The sequence below is a fragment of the Sphaeramia orbicularis genome, chromosome 6, assembly GCF_902148855.1.
Source record: "Sphaeramia orbicularis chromosome 6, fSphaOr1.1, whole genome shotgun sequence".
NCBI lineage: Eukaryota > Metazoa > Chordata > Actinopteri > Kurtiformes > Apogonidae > Sphaeramia > Sphaeramia orbicularis.
The window spans coordinates 39,003,148-39,023,170 of record NC_043962.1 but is presented as its reverse complement, the minus strand read 5'-3'; the positions used below and the strand labels follow the sequence as shown (position 1 = coordinate 39,023,170).

General features: G+C 36.9%; 1 protein-coding gene across 1 annotated transcript; it reads left to right on the top strand.

Moving 5' to 3' along the window:
• Positions 1-7,463: 7,463 nt before the first annotated feature.
• Positions 7,464-19,720, top strand: prdm11 (PR domain containing 11). The gene is made up of 7 exons (XM_030137186.1): positions 7,464-7,633; positions 10,626-10,688; positions 11,991-12,250; positions 12,376-12,443; positions 12,739-12,926; positions 14,269-14,784; positions 17,128-19,720. The coding sequence occupies exons 2-7, from the start codon at positions 10,664-10,666 to the stop codon at positions 19,287-19,289; spliced, it is 3,219 nt and encodes a 1,072-aa protein (XP_029993046.1). The 5' UTR covers positions 7,464-7,633; positions 10,626-10,663; the 3' UTR covers positions 19,290-19,720.
• Positions 19,721-20,023: the final 303 nt, after the last annotated feature.

Genomic DNA, 20,023 nt, shown 5'->3' with positions numbered 1-20,023 from the left:
AATCAACAGTTCTCCAATAATAAGCATTTTTATAAAGAAATAACAATTCTATATTGTTATTTACTCTTTAGTATGATGATAAACTATACAATAAATAATTCTGATCCTAGTTTTTGCACAGGGATCATTTGTGGAAACAGTGACATGGCTGCCGAGCATCAGTATGATGGGATCTCTAACAACCATGTCACATCCGTCCACTGCCACATTTTGTGATTTTGTTCAGCTGTTATTGTTTTAGATCCACAATACTAACATTTATGAATAAGAGGAGAATTAGCAATAGTAAGTATATAAGTTTATTACTAATAAAGTACTGGTACTGACCAGATCATCATGGGTAATGTCACGTCCGTCCACCAGCAAAAGTTTTCACATACACGTGCTATTCAAAATCCAATATTTCTGAAAATATAGCTTCCACTGTCAAATAATATCAGTAGTCTGTGCACAAATGTATTAGCATTATTTCAATAGTTCTATGCATTTCTTACGACTATTTTATTTTATTTTATTTTTTTTTTACAAAAATGGCCACTCATTTGACCCCCTAAGTAAATTTTAGCTGATCACTGTTCAATTGTTCATTGTTCAATTAAAAAAATAAAAAGAAGCAGGTCGGATATCTGAGTGGATGTCACCAGGCAAGAAAACATCACATTCGAGCACATCCACACCTCCATCACAATGTGCCCAGACACTTTGAGACTCATAACTTTTAGGTTGTAATACTGACTTTTCTCTCTCTGCTTCACTCAGGTTTCTCACCACCTCAAAGTAAACAGATTAAAGATACACGATTAGTGACAAATCCATTAATTGTGGTAGTACCAGTATTTTTTTGCTCACTGTTTACATATTTTCATTTACCTTTAAGCAAAAATGAAAAGAATTATCCTGGTTGTTGCTCAAAAGTGAAAATGTGATGCTTCTCTGTGTTAAAACTCATTGTAAACTTACCCTAGCTCAAGAAAATTTCACATACATAAAAGTAAATATGCCAAAACACTCCCAAATTTTAAAGTCTTTATGATAGAATTCCAAAAATAGATTTAATCACTAGAATTTATCTTTAACAAAAAAAGCACAAACACTCTGGCAATTTATAAACAATTCTTTAAAATGGACTGAATATACTTTGTTGATTTTTTTTTTTCTTATTCAGATCTATATATTTTAAGTTATTATTTGTCTTTTCTTCTTTGTGTCTGTAAGCCTTGGCATTATGTTAATTTATTTGTTTAGATGATTTTTCTTGTTGACATCTTGATGTTTCCTCAAAATTTCTCTCTGTTTTGTATACATAAAAAAAACGAGACAAAAAAAATTACCGTATCTCAAATTAACCTGCATTTTACATTTTAGTAATTAAAAAAAACTTCATGGTTTTGGTGAGAATCATATTGTGATTGTTTCAGCCAGTATTGTGATATGTGAGACTGCAGTGATAGGTGTGTTTAGTGCGCTTACATGGATAGTACATATATTAACAGTAATTTTTTTTTTTATTTATTTAACCAGGTTAGTCTCATTAGATTGGGTGATCTCTTTTTTCAAGGGAGACCTGGCCAAGATGGCACCGATACAGTCATATAATTACAATTTTACAATATTTAAAGCATTTGCAAACACAGAAAAAAATATACAATTAGTCAAAACATTTACAGATCAACAGCCTTGATTGATAACATTACTTACGTACCACATGTGTATTAATATTTTATTCTGAAGCCTTTGCACAGTCCTACTTCTTTAAAACTCTGTGATATTTTTTATTTTATTTTATGTTTCTTATACAGTCCCTTTTGCACTCAGTGTTTTGCTGCCAAACTGAACTGAGCTGCTAAACTGATTTTAATTTTTCCTGTGACAGTAATAATAAAGATCTATTCTATTCTATTGATTCCAGAGTTTTAAAGCTCTCTTTAAAATCAGTCAAAGGAATCAGTGATTATAGAGGTGGAGCTCAGACTGAAGCTTGTTCCAGGCATCAGGGGCTGAAAACTAAAAAGATTTTTTTTTTTTTTTTTTTAGATGTCTATGAAATATGAACTGTCAGCCATTTTTTTTAGTTAATTCATTTGCTTTCTTTATTCAGCACCACTGAATTAAGTGTATGTTTGATGTTTTCTGACATTCAACCTGATATTCATACCTCATTCTAAGGGAAAGAGAATGCATAATTATGAAGATTATCTTTTTTTTTTTTTTTCACAATTAAATTTCTGTAAACACTGTTCCTTTAAATTGTAGCCTTTTATAATTATCCGATTGCAGTCTTACTAACACTGGAACTCTATCAAAGCTTTAAATATTTAGCTAAGTAATTGTATGTATAACAAATATTTTTTTTATTGAAATACTGCATTATCTAATTGCTATCAACCAACATTGCAAAACCAAACATCTGGAATATAACTTGAGCGATGGCTGAATATATACCATCCATGTAGAATTTTATCACACAGGCGCTAGAATGTTTAAGATTCACAACAATAAAACAAAAACAGAGATTCCCTTTATCATCAACAATGCATAGCCCATTATCAGCAGCAACAGCATATTAGCATTAAGACATTTCAGAGCTCAGGTTTAAGAACTGCAGAAGAACTAAGCTAGGAATTTCTTTTTTACAAATTAAAAACTGTAATAAGTTTTTGGAGCCACACGTATAAATCTTAATTGCAAATTCATTAGGCACAGGATAAACTTATTGAATAAAACTTAAAAATGTCTTCTTCAGTTTGTGCATTTAAAAGGACATATAAATCCACGATAATAACAAAACATAGAACATTCTCTGAATAAGTGAATATCTAGTTATAACACAAATACACATAAAATAAGATATTATTGTTATAAATTGGTTATCATGATAAGAAGATATTATCACATTTATTGATCATTGTATTTGGAGTAAATATTTATAGCGCGTATAGATATTATAGTCTATATTAAAAAGTTGATTATGCAAAGTGTATGTGAATATTTTGTATGGATGTTTTGTGTTATTGTAAAAATATACAGAGGAAAATGTGTGTTAGCAAAGCAAATGAAGCGGCTCTAGTTTGATTATTAGTCCGTAAAAAGGGGGTGGAAGTCAATAAGTTATACTTCTTCCCACTCCTTTTTGAGCACCAAAAAATTTTGTTTGAACATGTTGTATGGCTCTTTGTTATCTGATGATTCTATGTGCTCGAAATAAAACTACTACTTATATCTTCTAACTATTTAAATATTACCTAATAACTTAAGTCTTCATTGGCCATGTTTCCAGTTGGTTTTAATGTTTAAAACTAAGGGTCTGTTCAGATCTGCATGATCCAAGTGGACAGCTTTAAGAACATCTCTTCACACCTGGCATTAAAACGTGTATCCTCATGCATCTTGAGGGATAGTTTGCAAATGGATCCCATTTTCGTTGCTCTATATGCACATAAAAAAGCTCACCTGTTGCCTAAACTGGAGCTTTCGTTTGATGTTCAACAGGATCTCTTATAAAATACCTACTTCTACCTCTCCAGCAAACTCAACTCCACTCCTCCACCCTCCTCCCTCACCTCCTGCTTATCTGAAATAAAATCCTGGTTCATCTCAAACTTCCAAAAACTAAACAGCAGCAAAACAGAAATCCTTCTTATCAGAATCTGAAGCTGACTCTTTCTCTCTCACAGTTGACAGCTCCTCGGTCTCCGCTTTCTTCCAGGTTAACAGTGCAGGTGTCGTCCTTGACAGCTCACTATCCTTCAAATCCCACATTAACATCACCTGGTCTGCGTACTTTCATCTACATAACATTAACCGTATCCACCCCTCCCTCACCCCTATACCACCTCTATCCTTACCCACAGCCTTGTCACTTATTGGACTCCATCGAGGAGGTGGTGGACAAAGGGATGTTGGCCAAGATGTCGTCTGTCATGGCCAATCCGTCCCACCCCCCATCATCATCAGACTGTGGAGGCCCTGAGCAGCTCCTTCAGCACCAGACTTTCAGATTATACAACAGTTCTCAGTAAACCCCCCTATAGAACACCATGTGCATGTGCAAATATATTGTAAATACGTATATAATGTTTAAATTTAAATCAAAATTTCTATAAATATCGGATTTCTTTTTTTTTTTTCTTCTCTATATTTGTTGTTTCACAAGTGTATATTTTCTGCTTCTGTCTTCCCTTTTTTTGTGTTTGCTGATGTCAACTGGAAAATTTTCCTATGGTGGGATCAATAAAGTCTTATCTTATCTTATCTTATCTTATCTTATCTTATCTTATCTTATCTTATCTTATCTTATCTTATCTTATCACCACATCACCCCTGGTCTACAGCAATTTAACAGTCTCGCTCCTGTCCATCCTCCTTTGCATCACCACCTCAGCCCGTTCCTTCAGATCCTCCTCCTCCTCCTCCTCCTCCTCCATCCACCCCACTGTGCCCTTTGACCACCTCAGCACTGTGACCTTCAGTCACTCAGCCCTCCAGCTCTGGAACTGTCCCTCCAGCCATCTGAAACACTGACTCTGTCCTCATCTTCGAATTCAGACTCAACAACCACCTGCTCAAGATTGCATTCACACCACAATAATTATCACTACATTTACTCTGTATTGTATGTCCTGCACTCCTTTTTGTGCATTGAGTCATCGAGTTTCTTAAAAGGCGCTTACAAATAAAATGTATTATTATTATTATTATTATTATTATTATTATCATTATTATTATTATTATTATTATTATTATTTAGTGCTTCTCTTGCATACTAGCTGATACTGACAACTAAATCTTCAAACATTTAAAATATATTGCTGAATTTGTACCATATTATATGTATTGTAGGAATTTTGTTTCCTCATGGAGAAAATGTGCTATAGAGATGTTTTAGACATCTCTAAACTTGGTACTTATGAGCTGAATTTTCTTTTGCTGAGAGTCAGCTGAGTAAGCAGTCCTTCTGTCTGTCTCTTTATGCATCCCAGATCACCTTCACGCCTTCACAGTTTGGTCGTACTTGCATTAGAGCTGTATGTTAACATCTGAACAGAGTCCAAGGCATCATCAAAAACAATCCCACTATCACTGGAAACATTTAAGAGACCACAAGGTTTGTAGAATGAGGAATAAAATGTTTATTAACTATCTATAGGAACTACTGACATTATTCATCACACTTATTTGCAAAAAATTTATGAACATACTATTAACCCTTTCATGCATGAATTGTGAGAACCTTAATGAAGCTTTTTTTTTTTTTTTTTTACCTATTTTTCATGGAGTTAAAAAAAAAAGTCCACTCAGCTGGACACCATGCGTTTTATGTTTTATTTATTTATTTTTTCAATTTAACCTTTATTTAACCAGGTAAGTTAGTTGAGAAAAGATTTTCATTTACTGAGAGAATGACTAGCAGCACAGGTTGCATGTACAAATGAGAATGTATTTTTGAAGCAAAGAAATATGCATTTGCTGACATATTGTGTGAAAACGATGAAATAAAAACATTTTCTGTGCTGCTAATCTGATGTTTTCTCACATTTTAACATACTGTAATACTCGTTATTACTTCTCAGATAACATGCAACAACAACAAAAAAAAAAACAACTTAAAAAAAAATGTTAATTACAGTCTAAGAACAATTAGCAATTAATTTTCATTCAAATATGTTACTGCAAACCAGGTTTATCAAGAACAGGAAAGTTATGGTAATGGTATGAACTGCAGTGTATGGGTTGGTGCAGAAGCGTCCACTGCTGATAAGGAACTAAAACAACAAACACATGAATATACAAGAGAACAGCTGGAGAATAACTGTCCACTGTGGTGACCACTATGCATGAAAGGGTTAAATTATAAACATGATCTTACACTAGTTCAAAGATTCACATATTTATATGTGCACTGTACAACTCATGGTTCTTCTAAATGGCGTTTTTACATTTTTAATGCTTATACTCGTTTCAGGATCAGGCTAAATGTTTACTTTCTAAAAGTTTAATTTGAAGGTTCAAGTTATTAATAACATATGAAGTATAATCAGAAATATGTATTATACTGTAGTGTAAAGTAAAGTTTATGAGGAAGCATCAGACTATCTGATAAAATATTTACATACGTATATAAGTACGGATCATACATAAGGTTGGATTTCTAGAACACACTCATAATCTCTTTATTCAGTCAAAACTATTAAAAATCCATGATCATGTAAAATATTATACAGTAATAATCTTATTTAAAGTATTCAACAAATTACTACCAACTAATATACAAAAAAACTTCACAATTCGGGAGAGTACTCATAATTTGAGAGGCTTTGGAGATTTCACATTACCTAAATTTCGAACCACTCGTAAACGTTTTTGTGTGTCTGTATGTGGTGTGAAACTTTGGAACAGTCTGGACATCCAACACAAGCAATGCCAAAATATCCACCAATTTAAACTGTTATACAAAAATATGGTCTGGTCCCAGTATAAAGATGGAGGGTCTTAAAACTGATGTTCCATCAATAATCTGTCTTATATGTTAATGTGTGCTTGTTGTTCCTCATCTAGTTGGTCTGTGTTGTCCATTACATCTGCTATTGTTCTTACCATCGCTGGTATGTGCTGCCCTTTACCATTAGTGCTGTTGTAGTTTTTTTGTTTGCATTTCTTACCATTGTTGGTATGTAATTATTGCTGTTCTTTACCATTTGTGGTACGGCAGTTTTTTGTTTTTACCATTGTTGGTATGTAATTATTATCATGTAAGTTGACGGTTAACTGTTACCTGTGGTAACACCACCAGGAATGTACTTAGTTTCTTTTTTTTTTTTTTTTTTAACACACATTTTGGTTATACAATGTGAATACTGTCAAATGAGTTCATTTTAATTTGGTTTAGGCCTATTTTGTTAGTTGTGCTGGTTTGAAGTTAAAGGACAGGACTGAGTATTTAAAATGTCATTATGTTCAGTTATTTGATGATAAGAATGGGGGTGGGATTAAATAAGGTTTGTTTTTTTTGTTTTTTTCTTCTCGCTCCTTTTCGAGTATAGATGAATGATTTTTTTTGGAATTTTGAATTTGCATGTATTCTGTAAATGCTCGAAATAAACAAACAAATCAAATCAATTTATTCTGCAGAGGGTCATTCTGTGTAACTGCCTCAAATATTTGTAGATTAATCGGATATTTTGCTTTAAACTTCTAGAAAAAAACAGCTTGTGGATGAAGTATTAGTATTATTATTTGTGTTTAGAAAATAAACAGATGAGTCACATTTAGGAGGACAGTTGTGGTTGATCCTTTGTCTGTTTTTTCTGTAAGTGTCCAAACTCAGGGCCAGTGTGTTGTTTTGTTGTGGAAGGAACAGTGACAGCTGAACTCCTGCTCCTGTCAGCCCGAAATCCACACAGTTAACTTTAATTTTTGCGCAATTGCTTTCTTCCGTTCTCCATGTCATTTCCTGTGATAAAAAATGGTGGTCAAAGCTCGGAGAGGCGACTGAGTCGTTGCAAAAATTACCAGGAAACTTTGCGTCAGCGGAGAGCCTCGGAGCCAGTGGCCGGGGGTCCGCGTTCGGCGGCCGGCGAGAGACGAGAGCGAGACCCGGGAGAGAGCGAGTGTCCCCGCCGCGTGTGTGCTCGAGGTGGGTCCGTGTCAGTAGCCACTGTGGCCAGTGAAAATGGCTTCCGAAAACTGCAGGCAGATTGCCAGTTGCCTGCAGATCGAAACCGAGCGGGGAAAGCGTGTCGCAGATCCTCAGCAGCAGCTGTTTGCACACGGATCCGCCGTGGGTCGGGTTTGTCATGACACGAACACGCAAAGTTGAAGGTAACTTTAGTTGTGGAGTGTTTGGAAAGTGCTTTGTGCTGTGACCGCCCTCCAGCACACAGGGAATATGCAGACATCCACAGACTTTATCTGGGACAAAGATTCACATGAAAACAGGCAAGATCACAGACAGTTTGTGAAAGGAGGTGTCTGTGGAAATAAACCTGTGTCTGTGGAAATAAACAGCTGTCTGATAGAGTTCTGATATGATGGAATTATAAATATGATCAACTGTGATGTCAAGCTATGAGTCAGTATTTATTATAAAAGAAAGCATGGCATGAGATAGATAGATAGATAGATAGATAGATAGATAGATAGATAGATAGATAGATAGATAGATAGATAGATAGATAGATAGATAGATAGATAGATCTGCAGTAGATTTCATTTAACCCTTTCATGTATACTGGTCACTACAGTGGACAGTTCTTCTACAGCTGTTCTCTTGTATGGTCATGGATTTTATTGTTTTAGTTCAGGGGTGTCACTCATTTTAGTTCAGGGTCCATATTCAGCCCAATATGATCTCCAGTGGGCTGTACCAGTAAAATAATAACACTGAAAAAAGTCAAATTAAGTTATGATAATGTTTACATCTACAAAAATCAGAATAACATCAACAACTGGAAATGTCTTAAGAAAAACAAGTGCAATTTAGCAATATTATGCCTCAGATTATCAGTTTATCATTTACACATGTGCATTACAACTTACATTATAATTACAAATGCACAAAACATTTAATAACAGGCAGAATATTGGTAAAATTGCATTTACTTATCTTGAGACATTTCAGGTTTTTCACATTTTTTGTAAAATAACAGTTTTTTAATATAAGCATTTTCATGTAATTTTACTTTTTTACACTAAAACAAAGATAAAATTTGCTGTTTTCCTTATTTATAGGTTTAATATGATTGTATTTTACTGGTTCTGACCCACTTCAGATCTAATTGGTCTGTATGTGGAATCTAAATTGTAATTCTTGTATTTCACAAATCCATCCTACGGGCCAGGTTGGATCCTTTGGCGGGCCGGATTTGGCCCCCGGGCCGCATGTTTGACACCTGTGTTTTAGTTTCGTATCAGCCAACCGTTGGATGCTTATGCACCATCCCATACACTGCAGTTGAAAACATTACTGTAACTTTGCTGTTCTTGATAAACCTGATCTAACATGTTTGAGTGTAAATCAATTCCTTGTTATTGTTATTAGTCTGTAATTAACAACAAAAGTTTTTTGTTTTTTTGGCATATTATGTCAATGAAGTGAGTAATGACTAGTATTAGAGTACACTACAAACAAAAATTTAAGGGTATTTCTTTTTTTTTGTCATTTGTTTTTTTCATTTTGGCCATTTGTAAATAAAACTATGGTCATTTAAAAAAAAAAAAGTGTTTCAATTCAATTCACACACAAAAAAGGAAAAAGCGTTGTGCAAGAATCCCAACTGAAAAAAATAGCCCAAAAATTAAAAATATCCATAACTTTTTGTTTGTAGTGAATGTTAAAATGTGAGAAAATATCAAATTAGCAGCATTTAATGTTTTTATTTCATAGTTTTCACACAGTAAATCAGTAAATACATGTTCCTTACCTTAGCTTCAAAAATTAAACACATGGTGTCCAGCTGAGTGGACATTTTTGCAACTCCATGAAAAATAGCTTCATAAAAAACAAAAAAAACAAAAACATTATTGCATCTTTTTTTAATACCCAAAGAGGAATAAAGAAAAAAAATCTTGATAAATGTTCTCATAATTCATGCATGAAAGGGTTAAATTAATGTACTGTAAGTCATGACTGGTGTTACTGTATTCTATATAATGAAAAAATTACATTTAGAACTATATTAGTGTTCCCATTTCAGGGAATATTTGTGAAATAAAGTATAGGAACATTTTCAGATTCAGAACACTTTATTTATCCCCAACAAGCAATTCACCCTTCGCTAAGTCCCACCCCCCATGGTTACAGTTGCTAGGCCTGGCAAGCTTTCTTTTGGTTCTTTTCCGCTTGTATGTAAACATGGATTTCTCAGTGATTTCGGTGAAAGATATTCCGAAGGAAATCGTATCAGATTTCTGAAGTAATGGTTCGGAAATATCACAGAGAAGTAGACAGAAAGGACTGCAATATGCATTTGAGAAATATTCACAACATCATTTGTCAGCGAAGTAATGTTGAGAAAGAGGACATTAGAACTGAGGCAAAGGCTCACTGTTCATATTACAAAAGTCAGCCAGTTTGCAGACATGGGTCGCAGCAAAAGGACAGGACATTAGACACACATTTCACCTAGATCGGTCAACGTACAGGACAGAACATCAGCAGCTGAAGGATCCAACCATAAAGCTCAGCAGTTTCACCACCAGTGACAAAGTGCAACAGTAATGATAAATAGATCAAATAGATTTTAGAACCTAAAAAAACAAACAACGCATGTAAATGAACAGTGTACACCTCCCACTAAGCACTGTCACTGGTATTGCCTGATAGCAGAAGGAATATGAAACCTGGTATAAAATGGCAGAAGACAGAGGGATCTGAGGTAGATCCCTCCATCTCCTGCCAGGAATCAAATGGAATTACTCTCCTCACCCCTGAATCATCAGAAACATCTGCTAAACCCCCATCTAGTTAACAGCAGGGGGACATTTGGCCTGCTCTGTGTCCATTTAATGTTTGTAATTATTGGCGTCTTTGTTCCCATTTAAAGTGAGTAAAGTTACTGAGCCACTATAGAGTAAAACTGATTTTTTTTTTTTTTTTTTTTTTTTTGTGGTTGTTTTTGCTTCCACAGGTGAACAAGTGCTGGGTTTGGACCAACATGGTTCCACCATGAGTGAGCAGTTGGACCTCTGGTGTAAGTTACATAGTTAAATATAAAACTGAACTCTAACTTAACACTTAACTCTTTTACAACCCTATTTTATTTATTAACTACCACCAATCATTAATTCCACAAATAAAGAATACAGGGTTTAGGAATGGTCTGAAGTTTGGAAAAATAAGTTATGTGACTTGCTACTAAAATACAGTACTGTGTTAAAGTCCTAAACCAACATGAGGTCTGTTGGTCTTGTAAAGTTCTAAAGATCACACATATGCATTTGTCAGTCTCTGTAATAACTTCCAATCTGCATGTATGTGAAGTGAATACAGTACAGCTGCAAAAACTAAAGATTCAGGTAAAAAACAGCTTCTATAAAACAAAGAGGTAGTATTTAGTGTGACCTCCCCATGCACCTATTACGTCTTTAAGACTTTTGTTCAGGCAATATGAGATGATATAAGATAATAACAATATAAGATAATAATATAAGAATGTTTTCTTAATCTGTCTTAAATAAAGGTTGAATAAAAAAAAATATATATGAGATTTATTGCATTAATTTTTTGATGTTTTATACCAGGTTTCATTTGACACATGTCAGATGTTTCTGACTGTGCTGTTTCTTGTCATGGGGTCAGGGGTCACACTAAATAGGGACTTTCACTTTTAGAGCTATTTAGCCATTAGAGAGAATGAGTATGTACGTGGGAAAAAATGGAAATAAATATGTATGTATATTTTAACCCTGGATGTGGCCTAAAACGTTTGCACAGGACTGTTCAACCAAAGATGAATGACATTTTGTCTGTAATGAGCTCAACGTACAGTGGCATAAAGGTCAGCAGGTTTGGGCTTTGGGCTGTGAAATAGAAATTTTCTTCTCATACCAAAAAATTAAATGGTTAATTACAGAGCTGTACTTCTTGGTCTGAGTCAGACCAGCTTAGGATCAATTATTGAATGTTTCACTAATCTACAACCATAAGAAACAAGAACTGAAAATGCAATACAATTCAACAGGTTAAGTAATGGACACATTTTAGAGTCGTTTCTGGTACACTGTTTATTACTATATGCTATTTCTCATATTTTTACGTTTCACAAAACTAAAGTCGGACATTTCAGAATTCAAGTTCAATTCTGCAGAGTGAAAACGAAGATTTATTTACAATTTTATGTACATAACAGTAATATATAGTATACCAAAACACATATTTGTGGGGTGAGTTGGCTACTTATCAGTCTAGTTTGAGATTACATTCATATGCATACATTTTATATGTTTACAGTAAATATATATATATATACTAAGGTGTTCTGTTTTTTGTCTAGTCTGTGAGCAGTGCCAGGACTTTTTCCAGAAGGAGTGTCCCTCTCACGGGCCCCCGCTGTTTGTCCCTGATACCCCTGCAGCGCCAGGGTCGGCCAACAGGGCGGCGCTCACTGTCCCATCAGGCCTGGAGGTGTTCACTGAGGGAGAAGAGGTTGATGTTCGCTGTGTGGATTCAGCCATCCCCAAGGGGGCAGTGTTTGGTCCGTATGAGGGAGAGCTGGTGTCCAAGGACAAATCTTCTGGCTTTTATTCCTGGATAGTGAGTAGAACCAGCCTGGGACCAGTTTAGAACCGGTTCAGACCTGTTGTGAACCTTTTAACAACATATTCTGAACATCCCAGTCCAGCTCTGAGCTGACTATGTCTGCTTTTATTTCTTCATAGATTGTTGATTTTAACAACATATACCAGTCCATTGATGGCAGCGATGAGACCAAAGCCAACTGGATGAGGTAACACTCATCATTTTGAAGAAATATTTAATGTTTTGGGGGTTTTTTTGGTTTACCATCAGATCCTCTTGTCCAGACTTTACAGTATACTGACACAATACAACACATGCATTATTCTGCATTTATCCATGCTGACTGTGCACCTTTTTAATAAATAAAAGCAAAACAAAAAAATGTATCATGGTTCCAGCTTGAGTTTTGTGCATCTTAGACTGTCAGACTTTTGAAAAATCAGTGTTAAATGTGGATTCGTCAGTGTCTCTGTTGTGTGTTGTTGTGTGTCTCTGGTCTGCAGGTTTGTTCGGACCTCATCTGAAGAGAGCAACAGGAACTTGACGGCGTTTCAACACGGTAAAAACATCTACTTCAGAGTCTGTCGGCAGCTGGAAGTAGGAGAGAGGCTGAGGGTGTGGTACAGCGAAGACTACATCCAGAGGCTTCACTGTGTCTCACAGGAAAGCATCGGCCGCAATCTGGACACAGGTGAGGTCAGCAGGCCTCTGTGATTTAGATGGAGGGTTTCTTTGGTGTCGTAGGCCCACGTAAAGATCAGGGAGACAACAGGAGATAGTTACTGAAGACAGTGGTTGTTTTTTATTGTTTAACCCATAAAGACCCAGTGCTCCTTTTTTGACAGTTCCCAAGAAAATTTATCTCTCAATTTAACATTTTTAAAGTGACTTACCACTGTGTATTCTAATATTATCCTCTGTATTTTGCATTTTTGTGTGAAAATAGGGTATTGTCATGTATTTAATTTACTGATCATGTAAATGATCATAAAAGCACAGATTACAGTTGAAGGTTATTATATCAAAAGCAGAAAAAAATGAAGAATAAGTGACTTTTTAAGCAAAGTTATCAGTAACTGAGCATAAACTCAACTGTCTATAACCCCTGTCACTTATCAAACTCCATGGGTTTTACTGCTGAATCAATGCTGCAGAAGATGACAGTATTTCCATCTTCACTACAGAACCTTTGAACGTCCAAACGGGTCATATGTGATTACCATGAATAACTGAAAAACTGCATTTTACCCCCATTATTTTAATGTCTTGACAGGTTTGTTGTTTCAAAAGATGTAGAACATTTTTTATCAGAGGATGATTTTGGTTGCCAGTGGCTGTTTGGGTCTTTGGGGGTTAAAATACATAAATGGTAGTGATTTCTGTTACCTATATCTGTGCAACATGAAGTCAAGTCCAGTTCACTATATTTAAAGGGGTTATTCTGCTAAATGCTACTTTGTGCAGTCTTCTTAAGGTAAAATAATAATAATAATAATGGATTGGATTTATATAGCGCCTTTCTAGACACCCAAAGCGCTTTACATTATTGACCCATTATTCATTCGCTCTCACATTCTCCCTCTGGTGGTGGTAAACTACATCTGTAGCCACAGCTGCCCTGGGGCAGACTGACAGAAGCGTGGCTGCCATTTTGCGCCTACGGCCCCTCTGACCACCACCAAACATTCATACACCAGTGTGGGTGGCACTGGAGGCAAGGAGGGTGAAGTGTCTTGCCCAAGGACACAACGGACTGACTAGGACAGAGCAGGATTCAAACCGCCAACCCTTCGGTTATTGGACGACCCGCTCTACCAACTGAGCCATGGCCGCCCCCCGAATATTAGTATAAAAAATATTAGTATTGTGTTGTCTATGTTTTATTTCTGCAAATATACGTATGCTCTAACTGACAATATGTTTCCAAAATTAAACAATTAAAACAATTTTCCTCAAACATGTACCGTGTTAAGCTGGTACATGTAGTAAAACCACTCAAGAACTGTTTGTCTGAGAATTCTGTTTGGTTCCAGATAGTGGGAAACCAGCCGTCCTGCCCAACATTCACAAGGATTTTAAGTCTCCGTGCCTGCAGTCAGCTCTGCAGGGCAGACCCAGTCCTGGTAAGCAAAGCAGCGAAGAATCAGACGGTCAGCCCCCCGCAAAGAGGAAGAAGATCGACCTCATCTTCAAAGACGTGTTGGAGGCCTCTCTGGAGGACTCTGGCAAGTCCAGGTCCCAGTCGTCCCTCCTCAGTGAGTGTAAAGTACCCTTGCACAGGCTCGGGGTAAACTCCTCTGAAAGCGGCTTTAACGTCTCCAACCTGAAGGTGGAGGAGAAGGAGGAGGAGAACAAGACCGGTGAGGAGCCGTCCACCTCCTTCTGCCCCAACTGTGTCAAACTGAAGAGGAGAATCCTGGAGCTAGAGGAGGAGCTGTCCCGGCTCCGAGGAGTCCAGGGGGACAAGGTCGGTCCATCAGGGTCTGGACCGGTCCAACACGATCAGCCTCCGCCACATCCAGAACAAGGTCCTGTTGAAGACTTTCAAGGTAGGTTTAAATTCATTTATTGTCCAATTTAAATCAGAGATCATGTTAACAATATCAGCTGATATCAATAGTTATCAGTATATATGTTAAAAAAATCATTTCTTTTAAGTTTAGAGGCTGATATGTGGTCTGAGTGAAAGGTGTAGTAATCAAATGTTATGTGTGATTTTAATCTTTTGTTTAAGATCATAACATTGCAGAAACCTCACCTTCAAAACACCTGCAATGATCAAATCTTTTTAATAATATTTTGATATATGTGGTGAGATAGAAGATATTTTTCATCATAATAATACATCAGAATATGCACAATTTGAATAAAATAAATTCAAATGTGATGTAAAATTATATCACAATTATTATAGCCACTCCAAGGAAAATTATCACAAAATTAAATTGAAATATGATTTAAAATCATATCATTGCAGTATGTTTTTTTTAATCACTGACATTTTCTGTATTGAAAATCAAGATATTTTATTTTCATCAGCCCCACAAACAGTACGATATATGAAATAATAAGTGTGCATGAAACAGCGTCAGCAGTTTTACTCTGCAACGTAGTGACAATAGAACTTAAAAATGAATACACATGGCATCAACTTCAAAATTTCTTTTGTTTTTCAAAGCCAAATATTAATTGCATTGTATACATTATTATAGATAATAATTAAATAGCATCATTTTTGTAGACTTGCCTTCATGTGATGTTGTCTCTTTTTAATGTTTTTAATGTTGAATATTTAATTTTACCCTGTTTTGGTTATTCATTTATATTGACATACATGGTGTTGTTTGATTCCACTCCTTCATTTCACATTGATCTGACAGCATCATGTTATGTTATTTCTGCCCTCTCCACTATGATTCATTCAAAGGTAGTCATGTTTTCATGTTTGCTGTACTCATCTCTTATTGTGTTGTGTTGTTTGTTATGTTTTTATTCTGCTGCTGTGCACTTTCGCTTTGTCTGTCAAAGCACTTTGTAAACTCAGTTTTTAAAGGTGCTATATAAATAAAGTTATTATTATTATTATTATTATTATTATTATTATTATTATTATTATTATTATTATTATTATTATTATTATAACAGGCTCCAGAATCACTGTAAAGTGAAATTAAAACCCCTCAAGTTGGTTTGAGCATAAATGGACTAATGTAACCTACGGGAAACAGAATTTAATCACACCAGAAGATGTAGATAAATCGGACTTTAGCTGAACAAATGTAGCTCATAGTAACAAAAAATGTCTCACAGTAACAAAAATGTCAAGCAACTACTTTTTTTAGGGTTTTTTAATGTCATTGTTTTCCAGTGACATTAACAATGGTAGTGATGGTTTTCCAGCCCATATTTTACCCTTTTTGTTTTTACCAATTGTACAACCCACGTTTTACCATTTTAGATACTCTTTTTTTGAAAGAGCCATTGTCACTGTGAAAAGACAAAGAAGACAATAGGCAAAGTTCAAGTAGATGATTTATTTAAAGATCCAGATATTTCCCTTGGAGTAATCACACTGACGTTCATCAGCTCCACATGTTGCTCTATTTCTCTGTTGGAGTAAATCATATGTTTGCTAAGAGGCTTGTCAACTTTCAGTGTAGAGCAGTATTTCTTTCAAGTTTAAAGGCTGGGTTTTGTCTGGGAAACTTATCTGTATGATCAGAACATCAGATATGTACAGTTAGAACCTCTAAAACAATTACAACATTAATATTTTTTTATATGTATTTTGATAGTATATATTTTTGAAGATTCTAAAACATCATAATATGTATATTAGGATTAGAAAATAAGTAAAATGAAATAAATCAGCAAAACATTGATGCATGTCATTTATGTGACAATGTTTTCAGCTGTGTCTAAAACTCAGTGTCCTTAAATCAGTCTGTTTTACTATAAGAAGTTAACAAACAACCACTAAAACTGCAAGAGACAGAATAATTTCATTAAAATAAAATTAAAACATTCACCAAATAAACACACAATGAATTCAACAGGATCTAAATCTAAATGCAGCTGTATTTTTATTTTTCCCTTTCATTTGCTTGTATTCAAAGTATCTTGAATATAGATTACACAGGAATGGACAAGTTCCATTTTTTAAATATGTGATTTAATTGATAATGAATGTATTTTTTGTTCGTCTTTTCAGCTTTATAAATCATAATACATAAAAAACTACCTCTACTTCTAAAACAAAGTAAAAACTAAGCTAAAACTAGTCAATTCATCAAAATGAAAATAGCTTTAAATTGACTTACTCAAACACAAACATACAAACAAAAAACAGCTGAAAGATGTTAAAATAAAAACCAGAACGTTGTGCTTTACAGGAATGGAACCTCTGACTCCGACTCAGGTGGTTCTGGATGAAGATGATCAGGATGTGGACTCAGCCGATGAGTCGATCGCTGCAGATCTTGTGATTTCTCCAGAGGACTCATCAAAACTCTCTTCCGGAGGAGGCAGACGGATTCGTCGCTTCAAGCAGGAGTGGCTGAAAAAGTTCTGGTTCCTTCGCTACTCGCCAACTCTGAACGAAATGTGGTGCCACGTCTGCCGCCAGTACACTGTCCAGTCGTCCCGCACCTCAGCCTTCATCATCGGCTCCAAGCAGTTTAAGATCCACACCATCAAACTCCACAGCCAGAGTAACCTGCATAAGAAGTGTCTGCAGCTTTATAAACTGCGCATGCATCCAGAAAAGACAGAAGAAATGTGTAAGAACATGATGCTGCTCTTTAACGCAGCGTACCACTTGGCGCTGGAGGGACGGCCCTTTTCTGACCTCCGTCCACTGGCAGAGCTGCTTAAGAAATGTGAGCTCAAAGTGGTGGACCAGTACATGAATGAAGGGGACTGTCAGATCCTCATCCATCACATTGCAAGGGCTTTAAAAGAAGACCTGGCTGAGAAGATGCGCCTGTCTCCATTCTTAAGTGTCATAATGGACGCCCAAAATGATGACCTTTTCTCAGACATGGTGGCAGTGTACGTCCAGTTCATAACCAATGAGGGCTCACCAAACACAGAATTCTTGTCATTGCAGAGACTGACCATCACCAGTGTGGATGGATACCTCCAGGCGATGGATCGGGCCTTCAGCATCCTGGGCCTCAGGTTTCAGGACTTGCTCGTGGTGGGTTTAGGGGTAGACGGCACCAACATCTCTTTAGGAATGAGAGCGAACTTGTACATAGCTGTACAGAAGACTTTTCCCTGGATTTTGTGTCTTCCCATAATGATCCATCGGCCTCATCTGGAGGTGCTCGATGCCATCAGCGGGAAAGAGCTTTCTTGCCTTGAGGATCTGGAAAATAATCTTAAGCAGCTCCTCAGCTTCTACCGCTACTCTCCTCGCATGATGTCCGAGCTGCGATCCACCGCTCCAACGCTGTCGGAGGAGACTGAGTTTCTCGGAGATATCAGAGCCATACGATGGATCATAGGAGAACCCAATGTCCTTAATGCACTCATCAAAGATTACCTGGAGGTGGTTGCCCATCTAAAGGAGATCAGCAGCCAGACACAGAGGGCTGACGCTGCAGCTATTGCACTTACCCTTCTCCAGTTCCTCATGGATTATCAATCAGTAAAGCTAATCTACTTCCTGTTGGACATCATCGCTGTTCTGTCACGATTAGCCTTCACTTTCCAGGGGGAGTACCTGCTGGTATCTCAGGTGGAAGCCAAAATAGAGGAAGCCATTCAGGAGATCGGTCAGCTGGTGGACTGTCCCGGAGAGTATCTGCAGGAATTTGAGGAAAATTTCCGTGAAAGTTTCAATGGTGTGGCTTTGAAGAACCTCCGTGTTGCAGAGTCAAAGTTTCAGTCCATCCGAGAAAAAATCTGTAAGCGGAGCCAGGGTATCCTCTCCCAGAGGTTGGATGTGCAGAGCTGTGCGTTCGCCAAAGCCTGCAAGGTCCTGGATCTGTCGACCTGGCCTCAGAACAGGGAGGATCTGCAAGCTTATGGGGAAGAAGAAATCCAGATGATATTCAACCACCTGGAGTCAGTTCCCTCTGCAGGTCAAGAAGGATCCCAAGTGCGGGTAGAAGCTAGAGGCAGCCTGGTAGGGGAGTGGAAAGAACTGAAGGCAGACTACTACAGTATGAACAGTTTTAAAGAGGTCATCAGTCACGTCTGCAGATACAAGCAGCGGTTTCCTCTGCTGAACCGGATCGTGCAGGTGGTTCGGGTCCTGCCCAGCTCCACGGCGTGCTGCGATAAAGGCCGCGGGTCCCTGCAGAAGATGTGCAAGAACAACCGGTCTCGGCTGACTCTGGAGCACATGAACGACCTGCTGACGGTGGCCGTTAACGGACCCCCCATCCCTAACTTTGATGGGAAGCGGGCGTTGGACAGCTGGTTCGAGGAGAAGTCTGGCAGCAGTTACTCACTCTCAGCTGAGGTTTTGAACAGGATGTCCGTCGCTGATCAGAAGTCAGTTTTGCACAGTGTTGACGTCAACACAGAGTTCTACCCAGATATGTAACACAAACACAAACCGCCTGCTCCTAAAAAGACAAACCCCTGTCTGATGTAATTCGCTTTACCTGTTCTTCTATTCAAAGCCCGTCTGCTGCTTTTCACTCTCTTATTTATGTTGTTAGGCCCAGCATATTTATTTACCCGTTAAACAAAACAAATTCCAACTGATTCATCGCTACAAAACGTTTTATTGTATGTTTCTGCAAACTACAATTAACTATAACAGGGCAATAATAATAAGGAGAATTACTCTAAATTTGTCCTCAGTCTAATCCAGTACCATCAGTATGTAAACTTTATAGTAAAATGTTAGTAACACAAACACAGTCACACTTAAAGGAGTGATATTTTGCTTTTTTAAATGGAATTATGCATTTTCAAACATTTCCCTGTGGTCTACATAAACTGTAAATGCTCTGCTTGGGTCTAAATTCTTCATTAATTCAGCTCCACAGGTCCATCTTCACCCCTATTTCTGAGTAATGACACCAGGAGGGTCGTTGTGAGCGCTGGCCCTTTAAATGCAAACGACCCCACCCCCTCCAGGTTGTTGACTGTGCTGCTCTGTCTCATTCAACCAACAACTGAACATTTTAGGTAATCGGCTCAAAGTTTGGACATATTTTCAGTATGGACTACAACCGCTGCTGCTGACAAACAATTACGGCATAGTCAGAGAAATGTTCATCTGAAGTCTTGACCTTATATGTGCAAGTGTTGTGACATAGCTAGTTATAA